The sequence below is a fragment of the Plectropomus leopardus genome, chromosome 17, assembly GCF_026936395.1.
Source record: "Plectropomus leopardus strain MGB_pleo_1.0 chromosome 17, ASM2693639v1, whole genome shotgun sequence".
Lineage (NCBI taxonomy): Eukaryota > Metazoa > Chordata > Actinopteri > Perciformes > Serranidae > Plectropomus > Plectropomus leopardus.
The window spans coordinates 28599947-28617988 of NC_142192.1; the positions used below are offsets into that span (position 1 = coordinate 28599947).

General features: G+C 40.0%; 1 protein-coding gene across 20 annotated transcripts in view; it reads right to left on the reverse strand.

Moving 5' to 3' along the window:
- The window catches only part of macf1a (microtubule actin crosslinking factor 1a), a 281961-nt gene that overhangs the window by 103943 nt on the left and 159976 nt on the right, over window positions 1–18042 (reverse strand). For all 20 annotated transcript variants that reach the window (XM_088090424.1, XM_088090432.1, XM_088090426.1 and 17 more), the window contains 21 exons: window positions 17216–17344; window positions 17015–17092; window positions 15350–15511; window positions 14982–15086; window positions 14057–14152; window positions 13608–13733; window positions 10692–10844; window positions 7031–7185; window positions 6102–6228; window positions 5809–5992; window positions 5300–5466; window positions 4733–4911; window positions 4507–4645; window positions 4216–4409; window positions 3872–4031; window positions 3539–3622; window positions 3150–3257; window positions 2959–3057; window positions 2650–2772; window positions 2175–2266; window positions 1445–1580 (listed from right to left, as the gene is read on the reverse strand). In XM_088090424.1, the coding sequence (XP_087946550.1) occupies window positions 1445–1580; window positions 2175–2266; window positions 2650–2772; window positions 2959–3057; window positions 3150–3257; window positions 3539–3622; window positions 3872–4031; window positions 4216–4409; window positions 4507–4645; window positions 4733–4911; window positions 5300–5466; window positions 5809–5992; window positions 6102–6228; window positions 7031–7185; window positions 10692–10844; window positions 13608–13733; window positions 14057–14152; window positions 14982–15086; window positions 15350–15511; window positions 17015–17092; window positions 17216–17344 (2796 nt within the window). The remainder of the gene's footprint in view (window positions 1–1444; window positions 1581–2174; window positions 2267–2649; window positions 2773–2958; window positions 3058–3149; window positions 3258–3538; window positions 3623–3871; window positions 4032–4215; window positions 4410–4506; window positions 4646–4732; window positions 4912–5299; window positions 5467–5808; window positions 5993–6101; window positions 6229–7030; window positions 7186–10691; window positions 10845–13607; window positions 13734–14056; window positions 14153–14981; window positions 15087–15349; window positions 15512–17014; window positions 17093–17215; window positions 17345–18042) is intronic.

Genomic DNA, 18042 nt, shown 5'->3' on the forward strand with positions numbered 1-18042 from the left:
CTGAGAAAGATGGTGACTGCAAGTGGTAGGGATAAGGTTTCCTTATAAAGTTTTGAAGTTTAAACAGGTTCAACAGGCCGTTCAGTGTGACAGCAGTATTCACACAATAAAGTTAACAAGCTAACTGCGCTAACGATAGATCACGAATGTGCAACATTTTTTTCTGCAAACCTCCTCCTTGCTGCTGTGTTGTGTCCGCAACTGTCTGCACCAAAAAGTAGTGTGAAAGTCAAGAGCACTCACGCTACAGCAAAAACGGGGACCAAAAGTCCCCAGAAGTACAGTGCGCAGCACTCTGACGAGAAGCAAAAAAAGCTCAACTTGAAGCAATCTCAATTGACTGAGGGGTCTACCAGATTTAATGTCAAACTTTCACAGGGCAGCCCTACTTTTTTTCATTGTTTTGTTTTATTTTACAAAAATATGTCATGTGTCATACCCAGGTAAAATGTCAGGAAGGTATGAAGGGTTGGAAAATTAGGTACCACCCAAGCCTACAATGCACTGTACTGCATGTGCCAGGAGAGAAGCAATTTTTTGACCAAGTGAGAGCTGACTGTAAACATGTGACTTGTCGACTGTACATGTATACATGGTAGTGAAAAAAAATAGAAATGTAATGTGTTGACTTTATGCAGTGGCATTATTTTACCACGACATAAAAAAAGGTAGCATGATAACATTTTCTAGCAACAGAAATGACGGTGAGCTCTGAAGGTGCATCTATTTTGTAACTGAATGTTTCTAATTATTGATCTACATAAAGCACTGCTAAATGCTAACATGACTTGGGCAGCGCTGCTCTAGTGCGGCACCACTAAGGCCATGGATTAACCATGTTAGCAGTTCAGCAGATGTGTTTTCTGGTGACAATGATGATGATGAAAGTGACATAACTAGGGTGGGGATCGTTAATGAAATGACTGCAGGCTTTTATGAGAATGTGAAAGTTGATCACTTCATGCTAAGGCCCAATTCAGACAGTGTCATCCTTCTGTGCCCACACTTTCACTAAAAAGTGGGCTGCACACATTTTATGACAAAGACAGCAGCATATTTTAGACTCTCAAATTATTCTGTTGTTTGTAACTTCTTGAATAACAAAGAAGGTCAAACTGAGGTGCCAAAAATAGAAAATCATATTTTTAGATCATAAGACACGTCTGAAAAGGGTCTGTGATGTTGTTAAACCAAACCAAGTCATTGAGTGAGAATCGTCGTGAATGGTGGTGATTTTTGTCAAAAATGCACACTCCGTGAACACACAACATGCAGCACAACACACGCGCTCTTTGCTGGCCCACACGTGAACTCACATTTAGCTCGCAAGCGTATTCAAAGCGACATTTTCACAATTACATTTTGACAAGCTTGCAAAGTACATTTTTGTCGCAAATCTGCAGCAGCCCCTCTTCGTCTCCGTCCCTCCCTCCAACCAATCTACCTTTCTCTCCTCCTCTTTGGCCAGTTGCTGCTCCAGCTGCTGCAGCTGCTGGGTGGAGCTGTCACACAGCTGATTGTAGGTGGCTGTCAGCTGGTCCAGCTGAGCCTCAACATGAGCACGCTCTTCTGGGGATAATCTGGAGAGGACACAGGGGAGAGGGTTAGAGCAGGTGAGTGTTTAAAGTGTCTGAGTAATGATGTTATGTAGTTTTTCTACAGTGGGTTTGATACATTTTCAATGGTTTTTAGGTTGGGGATATTTCCAGACCCGAAAATGCATGGGTTTCATGCAGGCGTGTTGGAAAATATCTTGAAAAAGAAGCTCGTACACTCTGATCTTGCTTAGCATCACAATTTATTGATTAAGGTCTTGACAAAATGTATGTGGGGACCGAAATGTTAGTATAATCAATACGTTGTGATGCCTAGCAAGAGTATTGTGTGAGATCTTGAGTGAGAAGTTATTTTTTCCCCAAAAAGTGTGAATAATATGCATCACAGAATAACCATAGAAAAAAAAGTTTAACAAGCTCAAAAAGATATTGTGGTAAATGCATATTACTGCACAGCTTTCTATCTGAAACAGTCCGTTGATGTTCCACACCTTTCCTCAAAGTTTCATCCAATTTACCAACATTCCCAAACTGGAAAAAACCTCTTAAAGTATGTGTAATGAGCATGTTTGGGAAGTATGTGCAACGTGTGTGTCCCTGCATGTGATGTAAACTTACTTGCTGGCTTGTTTTGACAGCAGGAAGACCTGAGTGCTCCGGATGGCTTCAGCCACTTCATCTTTCTTTGCTGCCAGCTGTTCACTGATGGCCTTCAGAGGAACACACATGCATGATGAGCTCAGTACACCAAAACCACCGTCAGCTACCAGTTCAATGATTGAATTAAACAGGAAAGTCATGTAATTTCTGAGGAATCATAATACTTTTACATATATTTACACACATAATATGAGATGTGAGCTGCACAGAACAAGCAGCCCAGTCTATTACTATAAACTACTTTGATTAAAAATGCCTTTCTCAAAGGTAACTTGTCTTTAGTATAGAGCTGCACAATTATGACCAAGTGTTTTTATGTAGCTGATTGTGTTCATTTAATTGTGGAAAGCCAAAATTGTGATCAAGATTAAAATTTAATTAATTGTGCAACCTTGCTGTGCTGTGAACAAAAGATATTAGATTTCTATTGTACCTGTTGAGCAGCAAGTGAAGACTCAGCGTTTGGGCCACCAGTCCGTCCCTGGAGCCCTTTGACCCAGCCCAGCAGGTCTGACACCTGCCCCACTCTGGCCTGCTTCTCTTCCTCCACCTCTTTCTGCAAAGATACACAGATAAATATGATTTTTTTTTTAACCTATTTGAGCAATTATTTATCAATAAAAACGATTTTTTTTTCTGAAAGTCAAATATACACAAATTATTCTCACTGACGGTACAGTGATGAAAACTAGCCACAAATTCAAATTTCAAGCACGCGAATGAAAGTAAAACAAAGTCTCACCTCTTCTTCTTCTAGTCTTCTCAGAGCATCACTGATGTATTTTACATGTTGGGTTGTCAAAGTAACCAAGGCTGTGTATCGTGTGCGCAAGTCCATAAACTGTAGAAATAAACCCAGAAACAATTACAAGACTTCAATGATGAAGTGCATGTCGTAGATAATCAAAAGAGTAAACCCGACTCTATCGTTACCTCCTGAGTGATGGCGTCAGACGAAGAGTGCATCCTCCTCCTCTTGACTGGTGATTTGTGTGTAGATTCTACAAAGGCTCTGTAGGTCATCAGCTGCAGCTCGTAATCCTGCACAGAACAGTCATGGTCGGACAGTGAGTAAAATATCAGACTTGTGCAATCTTAATACTGGAAAGTATTCTGGAAAATGTCATACTGGTTTGTAAACTGACATTTATCAGAGGCATTTATCATGTATTCTTGATTGATTGCAGTACAACACAATGCAGTGACTAACATATTATGGGCAAACATAGTGAAACAGCATCACACTAACTTAAATGTAAAAACATTCAAAACAGTTTCACATATTTGACACACTGTATATAAAAACAGAAACAGTGTCTTACCTTCACTGAGGTGCAGTACTGTTTGGAGTGAGTCTGGCACTCGTCTAATTTGGTCTGGTTCTGTTCAATCTCAGCTACTAATGCCTAAAGAAGAGAATCAACCAAAAATATGACATATCATTCATACAAATGTATCAGATAAAATGTATAGGTGTCATTTTGTTTTTCTCTTATTTTCCTTTTACAGAATATTGATGCAAACCAACATTTCTATCACAAATGGACGCAATCATTCCTGAGCCTCTGCAGCACTTTATTATTGCCCTTCCAAGTAACCATCCATTCAGTGATAATAATCTACTGATCAAAATCAATGACACTAGTGTTACTAACCGTCTGCTGGGCCAGTTGTTCAGACAGCGCTTTGCTGTCCGTCTGTCCTGGTTGTGTGTTTTCTTGTCTTTCTGTCGTCTCTTCGATCCATTTGATCAGAGCAGAATGACCGTCTCTGTACTGCTGCAGGGCCGAGCCCAGAGCATCCAGTTCCGTTCGTCTGCAATAAAACACGGAAAGACTGTCAGAACATTCAACAGACAGAGTCAGAGTTGATTGGATAAAAAACTTATTATGTGCAGCTCACATCACACTTACGCCTCGCTTCCAGAAGGGATTCCCAGTACGTGTTTTTAAGCTACACTCCCTCAAAAGTTTATCTAAGTTTCCCCCATCCTGCTCACCGTGTCTCCATCTGTCTCTTGACTCCGGTCCACCTCTCTGTCATCTGATTGGCTTTCTCCTGGTAGCGTTCCAGCTCGGGGCTGCGATCTGGGTGGAGCCTGCTGAGCTGAGATCCCGCCTCTTTGGCTTTACCAACCTCCGACTGCAGAGACTGGAAGATGCCCTCGTGCTCGATGAGCTCGGTTTGCCACTTCTGAAGAGAGATCAAACGTAGAAGATGCAGAACAAAGGTTTGAGATAAATAGTTTCACAACATGAAGCATGAGTTTATGTGACAAAGTGTCCTTTACCCCTAGTTGATCTCTGAGGTTCTGAATGGCTGTCGTGTCGGCCGGAACGATGTCCTCTTCACTTAGTCTGCTCTCGTTTTTCCTGACCACGCTCTCCGCTTCATCCAGGCTGCGCATCAGGATGTCTACTGTTTTTAACCTTGGGAGGTAAAGACGTTTTGTAAGTAAAACATTCACTTATATTTCAGAGTTTACCAATAAAAAAAGAGGTAAAAAGCTCACTGACTTTTCTAAGTAGACGGACGAGAGGTTGTGCAGTTTGTCTGTCTTCTCCACGGCCTGATTGAGTTCAGCCCGGAGGACGGGAACGCTGGAGGATGACGGCTTCTCCTCGAAGAAAGTGACACAGCGCCGAGAAACGTCACCCAAACTGGAGCGCAGGGCGTCCAACTCCGACTGCAGCTTCTGGAAAAGGATGTGATTTTAGGTAAGCCGTAAAAATGGAGTAAAAAATGAGGGGGGCGGAGGGTTCGGCCAAGTGATGCTCTGATGACCAAACTATAATTCAAAAAAGTAAGATTGCCAGTTGGTCTAACAACAGACTTACATGTGTTTTTTATAAAATCAGGGTGATTCATTTCCTGTCACTGAAAAACTAATACCCTCTACTTCTAGTGCCACTTCTTTTCATGACAACTTTATAGTTTCCTTTTTATCCCAAAAAAACATTTTAAACTCTCTAGTCAATATTCAAAACATGTTTTTAAAGAAACCTTAACTGATAAAGCTCAATATTAACTTAATTAAAATGTGTTATTGCCTGTTGCAACCAGCAGATGGGGCTCAGACTGACCTCTTGCTCTGCTATCGGGACAGTGTTGTCAGCACTGTCACCTGAACGCCGGCTGGAGAGCGGAGTCTCGATTCCCCTCATCAGTCTCTTCTCTGCGTCATTAAGACGAAGGGTGATGTTCTGCAGCTCCGACAGGTACGACCGAGAGACCGACTCGTCCTTCTCCACTGCAGAGAGAAAGAAGACAGAAATGAGGAAGGAAGAGTTACTTTTGGCATGAACACTGTAACTACTCACTTTTAAACTCAGTGTTCAGAGGTGACAAACTGATCTTCTCATGAAAACGTGTTGTTTCTATATACAGATTGAGACTGCAAAGTTCTGAATGCTGCCCTGTTTGATAAAACTACTTTCTCAAAAAGTTGCTAGTGAACCTTGGAGATTCATCTGCCTGAAACAAATAAGTTCACAATTTGGTATCACCAGGTGGTAAATTTAGTTGCCGATCTAAGTGTTTAGGAGGTGTGTGTGTGTGTGTGTGTGCGTCCATGAGGGCATATTTGTCTCACCGGTCTTCATGTTGAGCAGCAGGTCTTGGCAGTGCTGCTGGGCTTGCTGAACGTCCTTCTCCAACTCCCGTCTTTCACCCGGTGTGAAGAAGGAGCTCTCTTTGCTGTCAGACAGGAAGTCAGTCAACTGGGACTCCAGGTGATCCAGAACCTGCTGCCTCTCTGACGGAGACTGACAGCGAACCTGACAGGTGAGACACAAAGGGGACAAGGTCAGAGACATAGCAGCAGAGGACAGAGACAGAGCAGAGAAGAAGAGGAGGAAAGACAACAGACAAAAATAAGGGTCTCACAGTGTCCAGGTCCCATCCAGAGACCGTCCTGATGTCTTTGAGCAGGTAGTGCCAGGACACAACACTCTTCATGTTCACGTGCAGCTGATGCCACAGAGACATGACCTTCTGGTACAGCTGCTCCGCCCTGTAAACACGCAGAAAAGTGTTAAGTCAGAGTTTTGATTCTGAAATGAGGTGTCAACTATTTAGAAAAAGTGACTTTACAAATACAAACTACTGGCAAAATACCACCATACTATATATTATTTATCATTACTACTACTTATCTACTGTACCAATACATTAAGACATTTTCGTAAACTATTCTAAAATATTGAATGGACCTCTGTAAATTTTAGGTTTTGTTTCTGTTCACATATATTTTAGAAAAATAGGAAAATTTATTGTCAATTCTCACTTTTGAAATTATAAACCTGTATTTTTGTAGTTAATGTGTACGTCAAGGAATGAAAATTCATACTCTCCAGTTCCATTTTACTTCCCATTTTCTTACATGTGAGAATATGGACACCAGCCGCTCACCAAAAACATCCACAATATATCAATGACTTTACAAACATCAACAGTGCATGGTCACACATGCGGAAAATGAACACTGGCGAATATACTGCTCATATGAACTTTAAATCAGTGAGAGCGAAGGGGAGAGAAGACAACATCTGCTTCCAGTGGCAAAGCAAATTCGCATTTTTTCATCTTTCCACCATCCCATCTCTCCATCATCACATTGCATTTATTGAAATATATTATTATTGTATTATATGATGTTAAAAAGATAATTTCTCCGTATTATCAAATTACATATATCTGTCTGTACAGTATAGCGCTATATTGTAATTAAAAAAATTTGGTTTAGTAGGTTCAGTTGTTAACTTTCACAACAACACTAATTGCACTCCACGTTAAGTCTCATGTTTGTGTCTCACCTGCTGGCTGTGTCCATGGCCTCCTGGTTCGGAGGAGGGACGGTGAAACACACCGAGGGGACCATGGCCTCATTCCCGGTTGTACTGATCACCTTCCACTTGGTCCTCTGAGAGTTGTCCTCCAGCACACACTCCTCACCTCGGCTTATTGTGATCTGAGAGGAGGAGGAGAGCGGGATGGATGCAGAAAGAGGAAAAACAGGGGAGAGGATAGTAGGGAAAAAAAGAGGGAATGTGGGTTATGGAAAGACAGATGTTGGGAATGACGAAGAGAGAAAGAAGGAACAGATGAAAGTTGGGAGTGACGATGTGGAGAAGAAGAACAGATGAAAAAAACATGACAAAAAAGATGAAAAAGCAAGAGAAAATGAAAAGACAGGAAGGATTATGATGGTTGAAAAGAAAAGACGATGGAGGTTAGAAACAGGATGGGTGGATGAGAGGTTATATGAAAGAGAGAAAGAATCGGGGAGGAAATTGGTGAAAACATGTAAACAAAAAACTGATAACAACAAACTCATAATGCAACACAAAATGCAAACATCCATGATTTTCATGATGTTAGCAGAAGCCCTAAAATGGTGTGGCATTAGAGACCTCGACACATGAACGATGCCATGTGAACTGAGAGCCGCTTTGCACATCTAAACATAAAGCTTTTATTGTGAAAGCAGCAAATATCCTCCAAACTCAAACTGATAGTTTAGTGTGTTAACTAAAACCTGGACTGGGCTTCATGAATTCACCAACAAGGTAAAAGCAGTACTGACATGGTGATTTAAAGAAACCCAGTACAGGACAAAACCAAGCATTTGGGATTAGAAGTTTCAGTTTTAATATAAAAACAAAGCAAAGCCATGACTGAGAGGAAGAGTTTTCGGGCTGCGCATAAAAAGACTACCGCTGTACTGCCTCCCACACCCACCACCCTCTCTCACCCTTTCCCTGCACACACACACATCATCACTACATCAATAATGCAGAGCTATGCACATACAGTAAATACATGAAATGTAAATTCAAGCTTAGAGCTGTGACTTGTTACTGTCTGACTGACTGAATGAGCCTCGAAGGCAGGAAGGTGTTAAATTCAGTTCAGTTCAGCTCACTGATTGCCACCTGCCCTCATCAACGCTGATGCTGGTACCAAAATATTGATTCACTCTTGTGCGGTCAGTACGAAAGTATCAGTAGGTACATTAGTAAACAAAGTGAACTGTGAACAAGCAGAGATAAAACACAGTTTTGGTGCCTCTTTCTACTGTCTAAATTTCATTTTTGCATCATCTTTGGGTGGGGTACATTTTACATTTTGAAGTACAAAGACATTTTCTACTTTATTTTTTTTTTGTTAACCTCAAGTTTAGTGAGAGCTGTTTTGTGTTTGTCCTAAAAACAGATTTCTTCTATCTAGTGCCACTAAGATAGGACTGAGCAATATGTAGAAAATTAAACATCACAATATTTGTAAGAATAACTAAATATTGATAATGCAACAATAGAGTTGACTGTTGCTGTGCTTTCCAAAATACTTACACAATGAGACTTTTGATAAATAAGTATCAATAGTGTGGATATAATGACTAAAAGCAATTTCACACCAAGCACAGATTTCTGTCCATCCCTAAATTTAGGCAGATTTCTGCTCCGTTTGACCACTGAAATCCTTTGTTCCAGCTGATATTTCCAGGCCATAGCTAGTTTGCTTTTTGTTTGCTACAACTGGGATACAATGATTGGATTAGGCCCATTTTCCAATTTCAATTTTTTGTTTCAGGTTAGAAAATCCAATCAATGGCAGGTACAAAGGCCTAGTTTATGCACTCCTACTGTTCAACGTATTTACCTCAAAGAGACCAAACCAGATATCGAACTCACAGTGACCTCACGTCACATGACTGACCGTGACACCAGACATCAGCGGATAAGAGAGGAGCAACCAGGGCAGTGCGGTGTGTGTGCAGTGTAAGAATCTGAGGTGAGAGAGGGAGAATATAGGCAGCTATACCTGGACGTTTGTCTTGCCAGCCCAGCCGACAGACGAGAGGAAGGGGAGAGGATGAGGAGGAGGAAGAAGAGGAGCAGGAAGAGGAGGAGGAGGAGGAGGGAGTGAGAAGGGAAAGGCAAAAAAGGTACATGAGGGTATGGAGAGAGAGGAGGAGACACAGGAAAGTGAAGGAGAGAAAGATTACTTTTGGTCACGTTTGTCCAGAGGTTTGGTGAAAATCAGCACACTGTTTTTAGCTCTGCAGCATCTTTCTTTCTCTCTTTTTTTTAGACCAGTGATGCGGGAGGTAGAAGACCAAACCACCTCCCTCCTTCACCTGGATACAACACCTCACATACAGTATGCTTCAATGAACTAACTGACCCCGAGGAATCCAAAACTAAAAATAGCAGCAGAAGGGGCTGCAGCACGGAGTGCTCGACGCTGGTTTTCAACTGAGCCCACAACGAGGGATGAGACAGATTTATAATTTATCGACTTTTAGATTCCCTGAGGACATCACAGCTGAGAGAGGAAGAGAGAGAGACTTCACTTGTTTCTGTGCATGTTATATAAAAGTGGCACTTACGGGAAATCAATGCACACATTCAACTTCAAAGTGGCTATTTTAGAGCTTTTACAAAGATTTAGTTATATAAAATCTGAAGAGAAAAACGATAAAAGATCATCTTTTGTGAGAATTATGTCAGTGATAAATTCTGGATTATAATCATTATGCCCTTTTCAGCTTCCAAACTGCTTTTTGTACTTGCCAGTTAAAATGAGGTGGAAACAGTTGGAGAAAAAAAGTCCACTGCTGTAGTCTATTCATCAATTTGGACCACCTAGGCTGAGAAAAGAGTTTGCGTAGACGTGCTCATCAATCTCAAGACAAAAAAAACTCGATTTCACAGCATGGAGGAAGGAGCTAAAATAGAGCAGCCACAACGTGGAGTGTAGAGGGGGCTCGGAGAGGAAGTGCAGGGCAGAGAGGAGGCAGTTTGTGGTGAGGGTCAAAACAACAGAGAGGTGAGGTCAGTGGCGAGCTGGTACTGCTTATATACATGACTTATCAAAACCTTGTCCGGGTAGTCAAAGGGTTCTTTATATTCATTAAACCTTTGAAACCTGGAGTGAACTGTTTCAATTTCTTTCAACAATAGGGGGGAAAAGACAATTAGCAACTTGGTAAGAAATGTTCCACAAACTTTGAGATATTAGTAGACTTATAAAAATATGTTTTTTTTAAAAAAAGGAAAAAATGCTAGGTGGGGAAAAAGCTAGGGGAAATTACTACATCTATATTTATTAATACCAAAATAACATATTTTCATTATTGTCAAAGAAAATTCTTATTATTATTTTTTAACTTTCTTTTTTGTACAAATTTTTGGGTAATTTTCTTTTCTTTTTTTGCCAATTTCATGGTCATTTTTGGATAATTTCCTCTTATTCTTTGCCTTCTTCCCATATTTTTGACAGAATTTAAGGCAATTTGCTCAGGTTTGAAAGGGTTAACACAGGTATGTGAGAGCTAAAATGGGAAAAGTAAGCTCTTACTTTAGCTCAACTAGATTAACACATCTCCAGAAAGACAAACTTGCAGTAACTTTTTTCTGAGTGAAAGAAAACACCCACATGTTTGTGTAGTAGAACATATGGCGGGTCCCATACCTCTATCTGTCTGTAGTCACAGATGGCTCTGATGGGTGTCGTAGCTCCCAGGGTGCTCTCTGCGTTGCGAGGGCGGAGCTGCACCACCGTCTTGGCCCGGCCCACCAGGCTCGCCACCGTGCTGCGGTACTCAATCAGCTGCTCCTTCTCCTCCTACAGGACACAAAAAAACATTCAAACCGTCAGTCAGCTCATTTTGTAGTTAGTCACATGGTAATAAATCAGTTATATATGTCAGAAACTGTTTCAAGAATCCAATAGTTCTTCAGACGCTACTAAAAATCCCAAATATCAACCTCAAAACTCGTATTCGTAAGAAATATAAAGATCTTCAATCAAAGACCTGAGTTGGTTTGGAAAGCGCAATCCACAATTGACAGATATTGATGTATAACTTTTCATAGTGGCCGTTACTTTTTTTCCACACACCAACCAAAACAGACATTGGATTCACTCTTCGTGATTTTTAACCATTCCCTAACATATTCTGATCGTGGTGCCATTGAAAAAAAAGGTTTGTTCACTAAACTTTAGATGTCCTTGATCCAGGATGAATCCAGGGTAACACAAACTGTTACAGTGGCTTAAAATATGTCATTAACTTTGTTGAGTCACACACATATTAAGACGAGAAATAAAATATAGAGCAGTGTGTGTGGTATAAGTGGAAATATCTAATTAACAATGACACAGCTATAAATTTCCACCACATTCTCATGATGGGTCCACAGGAAAAGTCACAGAGTCACCAGAGCCATTAGACTTCTTCCTCTGGGGACGATGAGCGTTCAGAAAACATTTCATGGAAATCCATAAAATAGTTGCCGAGACATTTCAGGTTGAACCAAAGTGTTGGGCCCACTGAACATTACATCCCGGACTAAAAATATCACTCTTTATATTCTTTAAAGTCTAACTTTTACACCACAAGCCTCTGTCCAAATCATGCTGCAGGGCTGCAGGGGGAGAGTGAGAATTTTTAAAAAATGTTAATCTGAAAAAATATCATCATGCATAAATACTTATACTACAATAAGTTCAGTAAACCGGTAAATGCAAGTTTGCTAAACAAAGATAACAGATTGTTCTTTTCAATGCAGATGTTAACTGTAAACTGTCCTAAACAAATGCAATCGTGCTCACATTTATGTTTGTTCACTTCGTTTCGACCTAAAATGTTTTGCACTGATCAGGGGGGATAAAAAAAATATTTCAAACAAGGAACATTACTGAAAAAGTTTGAGGACCACTGCATTAATCTAATACTTCCTGTTAGAGTATCCTGCAGGTCATACAAAGTATGATGAGCTTTTTAGGCTGTAGCCCCTGAGATGAGTGGACTTCATGACTCGGCTGCTTGTGTTAGGCTGGGCACTAACCATTAAACATTTAAAAGGTGAGCTCGTCACCCTGACAGGTAGAATTAGATCTAATTTCTGTCTCGCCCTCAGCAGAGAGCGCCATTAAGGATTCATTACGGAGAGACAAAAACACAGAGACAGGTGCAGAAAGACGGAGATGAATTGAGGGAGAGGAAGACACAGTGAGAGAGGGAAGATGAGAGTCTCCGTCAGTGTAAATAACTTTATATATTACACTTCCAAAATGAATTTCACACTGAGATGGCATTCGCTGCAGTCAGCAGCTACTGTAACAGTCAGATGACAAGCTCGGAGAAACAATTAACACAAAGATAAATTATAATATTACATAACCATCAGCATGAGAACAATTTGATTATCAGAGAAGCTTTAATAAGCTCTCTGGTCCATGAAATGAGTCAGTTTAGATGTGACACTATAATTACATTCAGGGGGCACTTACAGAGATGTGCTCATGAAATCTAAGCATTTATGAAGAAGTAGTTTAATATTAGTAAACGGAATTGGAAAAACAAACGAGTGCAAACAGCATCTTCTAAGCTCTTATCTCTGCCTGAAAGAGGCTGAAAATGCTGATTTAATATCCTTCCTTCAGCTTTTATGAGAGTCAAACAAAAGGTTCAGCTATTTGTTTTGTGTGTACAGTCTCAGCTTCACCCTCCCACTGAGACATGGAGCACAGCAAGCTGGAAACACACACTCACAAACAGAATCCAGATGCAAACACAAATACACGTAAACACGGTTAGATAGCATGTGAATATAGACACACAGTGCTGGCTGCACACAGACGTGTGAGAGAGCTGCTGTTTATGACACACCTCTTTATGAGAGGATCCGCTCAGCGCTCAGGCCTGTGGAGCGTTGCCCATACTAACTCTGCCATCTGCTTGAAGTCAGACGTGTGTGTGTGTGTGTGTGTGTGTGTGTGTGTGTGTGTGTGTGTGTGTGTGTGTGTGTGTGTGTGTGTGTGTGTATGGAAAGTGTGCAAGGTAGGTGTGAAGATGGCAGTCTCACAAATGTGCCACAGGGGGGATGATTCAGCGAAGGCCATCTCTAACAGATTATTTCACCGTTTCATGTGGCGTGCTGCAACTTCCTGAAGCTCAGCACATCGCTAATGAGGGCACTGATAGGAGAACACTTCAGATACTGTTGCTGTCTATTGATCGTGTGCTTTTAGACAGCTGGAATTCGGCCATATAATCGCTCTGTCCTGGGTTATTTAGCATTTGTCATGTATAGGTTTGCTCTTTGCACCAAGTGAAAACCTTAGAGTAAAGGTTCAGTGTCGTGTCCAAGGGTACCAGCACTATTAAGGAAAGCTCTCTTGGTTCACTTCATTGGTCTAGGTGGTGCAGGGATTTGGTACCTTCATTTACTGTAAGTAAATTAAACATCTGAGGAGTAACAGAATCATAAAATGCTGTGTATGAAAAACTAAGTGTTCAAAAATAGGCTTTTTTAATCTGGGGTTCTTGCAAGTGATGTCTATAAAATTGTCTGGAGGTAAACACTGAAGAGTGATAAATACCATCGAGTCCTGCAGCAGGTCTTCCAGTTTGCTCAGTCTGCTGTTCTTGTCACAGGTGTACTGTCTCTTGATGGTCTCCTGGAGCTGGCGCAGGTACGACTCACAGTCCCGAGCATCGCTCATAAACTGACAGAAAAAACAGACAGACATATGAACATTAGAAAGGTTTTCACAAGAACAATCTGAGAACATTAATGATTTTGTGTAGAATATGTGTTTGTTTATGTAATTTTGAGCATAAAAAGGACAACAAGGAGAATATTTACAGCTTGTCTAGCTAAGAGGATGTCATGTAATGTAAATATGTAAATACAGGGAAAATTGCAAAAACAACCTGACTGTATCCTGTCCTGCTGATTCTGCATGATTCATTTATGTTATTTGAATTCTCAGTTTGTAAACTCTGTTTCAGCTCATGAACAAAACTAAAATGACATTTGTTGCCTCACCTGGAAGTATGCCGTGTTATCTTTGAGATGCTGCTCCACACACACACACAGCTGGTTCACCCACTGCCACTGAGTCTGCAGGGCGGCACTGTAAGCCTGATGACATGCAGAGACGGAGACGGAAGGAAGAGAGAGTGCAAATGTTTTTGTCACACTGCAGTGCAAATGCCCAAGGCTAGCTACAAGGCATTAACAGGGATGTTGAGCAGTACAGTCACAGTTTTTCTTCAACTGTGCAGTAATACATACAGGTGTCTACAGGTATAAGACACTAACTTTAATGCTTTTCAAAACCTTTCAACATAGTTTTTGGCCAAATTTAAGACTGATTTTTGAACAAATCATCATTTTATAATTCAAGAATTGCAGGTTAAGTGTACAGGGCAATAATATACATGTGGCCCCATGCAGAGGTAGGTTTTAAGTAGAAATATGGCTAATAGAGAGTAAAAAGACAGTAAAGATGGTAACAGGTTGAGTGGTAGGTACTGAGATTTGTGAAATCAGAAACATGGTCTTTCAGTAGAAGACCTTTACTCATTTGACAAAAAGAAATGAAAAGATAAATGAAATGAGATAAAATGTTTGTGGCAATTCAGACCTTTGCAGAGGTTTTGCATCACTACACATTAGTTTTAATGTAATGTTTCGATTGGATATAACTAGACAAAGTAACAGAAAGTTTTTAAAAAAGGTCACAGTTCACCTTTTGTCCTTTAGAATCTAATTTAAATCTACAAACTTTTTCGAAATGCAACAAAACAAAACATCAAAAGTGCACAATCTGGTGAAAAAAAAGAGAGCTGGGTTTTTGATTTTAACAAAAGCATTTGGGGTTGAACTGTTTCCACAAATGAGTCATGGAGGCAAAACCCCAACATGTTTTAAGGTCATTCAGTCGAACTGAATTAAGTCCCGGACTAACCTCCACAGTCTGTTTAGCGGGATGGTTCTCGAGACACAGACGGTTGGCTGTTTCCTGGAGCGACCGCATCACAGCTTGTTTTTCATCCAGCTCTAACCTCATTTCCTGTAAACAGAGCAGGAAAAACGATGGTGAAGTAGATTACAGGATTCTTATGGCACTGGTCTGATGTAAACAGTGTTTACATGCATGTAAATAATCAAATTCATGTGGAAAACATATCTGGACATAATTGTGTTTTGTAGAAACTTGTTTTATGTGTGTTCATCTCTCAGTAAGAGAGATAATAACATCCTCTGGAGGTTTGCGGTCTGCAGTCTGTGTTTTCTGACTTGACAGAAAGGTGTCGCCCTGCTCCTTCCACTCACGCTGTATAATTCTCTCTTGGCGTTCATGTTGGTGTTGTTGTCGCTCCAGTCGTAGGCAATCTCCTCCTCCTCCCTCTCGTTGAGCCAGATCAGCTCCTCAGTGCAGTGCGACACAAATGCGTGCAGGCTCTCCAAGCTCCGCAGGCGCCATGACGAATGTTCCTATGGCGACCAGACAAACAAACATCATCATCATGCTGATCAGCAGTGCAGAGAGAAATAAAAAAAGACATCCCTTATTGTCTGGTTGTTTGGATTATACTGTTGGTTTTGGTACATTTCCTGAGAGTTCAGAATAAAACATAGAGCATTTTTTTTAGAAGACAATCAGAGCAAGAAACTTCTCATAAAGAGTCCCAAGAAAGTCATCTGATTAACCATTTTTATTTTGGCTCTTATAACAAGAATACCAACTAATCTTTCAAGAGGCATTGTTATCTAACATGCAATTTCTTTCTTTTTTGTAAAAGGTGTGAACTGTGACTTCCTTTCTTTTTTGATGAAGTTTGCAGTTATGGAAATCACTAATAAGTCTGCTTCTCTCGTTAAATTCATAGTTATAAAGTATGTATTATTCATACATTATTCATACATTTTTTTTGATAAATTTGTGAGTTATTTTTTGTAATTGTTGTATTAACTTACTGTATTAACTTACTGTACAGAAGATATACTCTACCATCAAGTTTCTTTTTATCATTTTATCAGAGAGCACATGTACAGGGCACATTTTAAGGCTTTTTTAAGACCATTTGATGTCACTAAGAATTAAATTTAAGACAGATTTTGCAATAAAAAAAACTGAACAGAAAATAATAAAAACATGAACCGTCATTAAACTACTTAGTAAAAGTAGTACTAAATTAACAGACTGGAAAACACCTGCCGTCTTTTGGCAAGTTTTCTTGACAATTTTGTGTTTCTCACCCAACATGCAGGATTCCACAGCCTTTATTCTAATCCCCTTCACATTCCTATGGCCTGAATTTGAAAAACTTTTATATGAAATATGCCAAGCCTCATATGTATCGCTTTGCACTGGCTTCAGCCGTGCTACAAAATCTTGATTAAATAGAAAATATTTGTCAAATTTGCATTTCCCCATGTCACACAGGGTACAGTGACAGCCAGCAAGCAGACAGTGAATCTTGTGCTCTGAGCATCACGGCTGTAAACAAAAATATGAGTTTTGTTGGTTCTGCTGATATCTGATCCGTGTGAATTTAATTTTAACATTAATGAATTTAATGCCTTGTAAAACTTTTTAAGGATCCACAGGAACCCTGATACACACAAAACAAGACTTCAAGAGTAAATGTTTAACAAAAAGAAATGAAGAAGCTGTATTTTATCCAAGACAAACAAAGTGAAATTCACAAGCAAGTGTGCATATGTACAGTATAATGAATTGATAAATAAATATATAAAATGTCAAAAAAAAAACAGAGAGACAAGAATAGAAGCGAGAGGAGACAAAGAAATCAAAAGACAAAAAAAAGGGGGGAAATTGGGGGGCGGGGAGCAGATGCAGAATTGTGTTCTTAGTATGAGAGTCCTGTCATGGTGTAATGGGATTAAAGGAGGAAGGGGATGAACTGGGAAACAAAGAAGTGTGTTACTACGAACACACACACAAAACGCCAGTTCTTTGTCTGAGAGACTGACCAGTAGTTTGCAGTATTGGTGCTCCAGCTTGGCCAGGGTTTCAGAGTAACTGCTCTTGAAGTTTGGAGACACTTTAGCCTGAAGGAGAGGACAGTGACGCTTCATTACAGACCACAACTCTCAGCTGAGGCATCTCAGTGTTCATGTATAAGTGAAGTGTACAGTACGAGTGTGTGTGTGTGTGTGTGTGTGTGTTTGTACCTCGTAGCTGCGTGCCTCCTGGAGGCCGCTCATTAGCTCTTCGACTGCAGTGTGGATGCTGTTGTGCTCTTGGAGGTTGTTTTCTACGGAGGGAAGGTCTGCACCCCATTCAGCTCGCTCCAGGAGCTCCTGAAACACACAGGAACAAAGATCAACAAAATACTCTACAGGCTTGTAGTGCCTTTTAATCCTACATTTTATTAAGTGTAATATTGATAATATTATGCTATTCAAACTCTTGCTGTTTCATATTATATATTATATTATATATTTTTATAAACCCACTGGGTCTAAGATCCACATTGTAGCTTACAATTATCTTTCAAAAATGTGTTTTATGAGGGAGTTAGCTGCTTTTCTCTGTTTTATATCATGTAAACTTGAATTATCTGGATTTTGGACAGTTGATCAAAGAGAACAAAACATTTGGAGAATTTGACTACTTTTAAATCAATTATTGCTTTTATGTGGTTTTGTCTGTTTTTAATTAGTCTATTTTAATTTGTATTTAATTTATTCTTTAATTCTGGTTTGATCATGCTTTGTTCTATATTATTATAATAATTTTTGCCTCAGATCTCTTGTTTAATTCTACTTTATTAAATTTTGTCTGGCCTTAGTTCGGCATTATTATTTGGGTCTTTTATTGCATTGCCTTTGCAAGAAACCCTCCTTGCTTCTGCTTTGCCTTTTTTGACAAAGTACTTTGTAAACTCTGGTTTTAAAGGTGCCATATTGTAGTCAGTTTCACTATTAGCATAGTTGTTATTTGAGATATTATATTGGGCATTAATTCACCATTTCTTGACATTTTATAATTCACCATT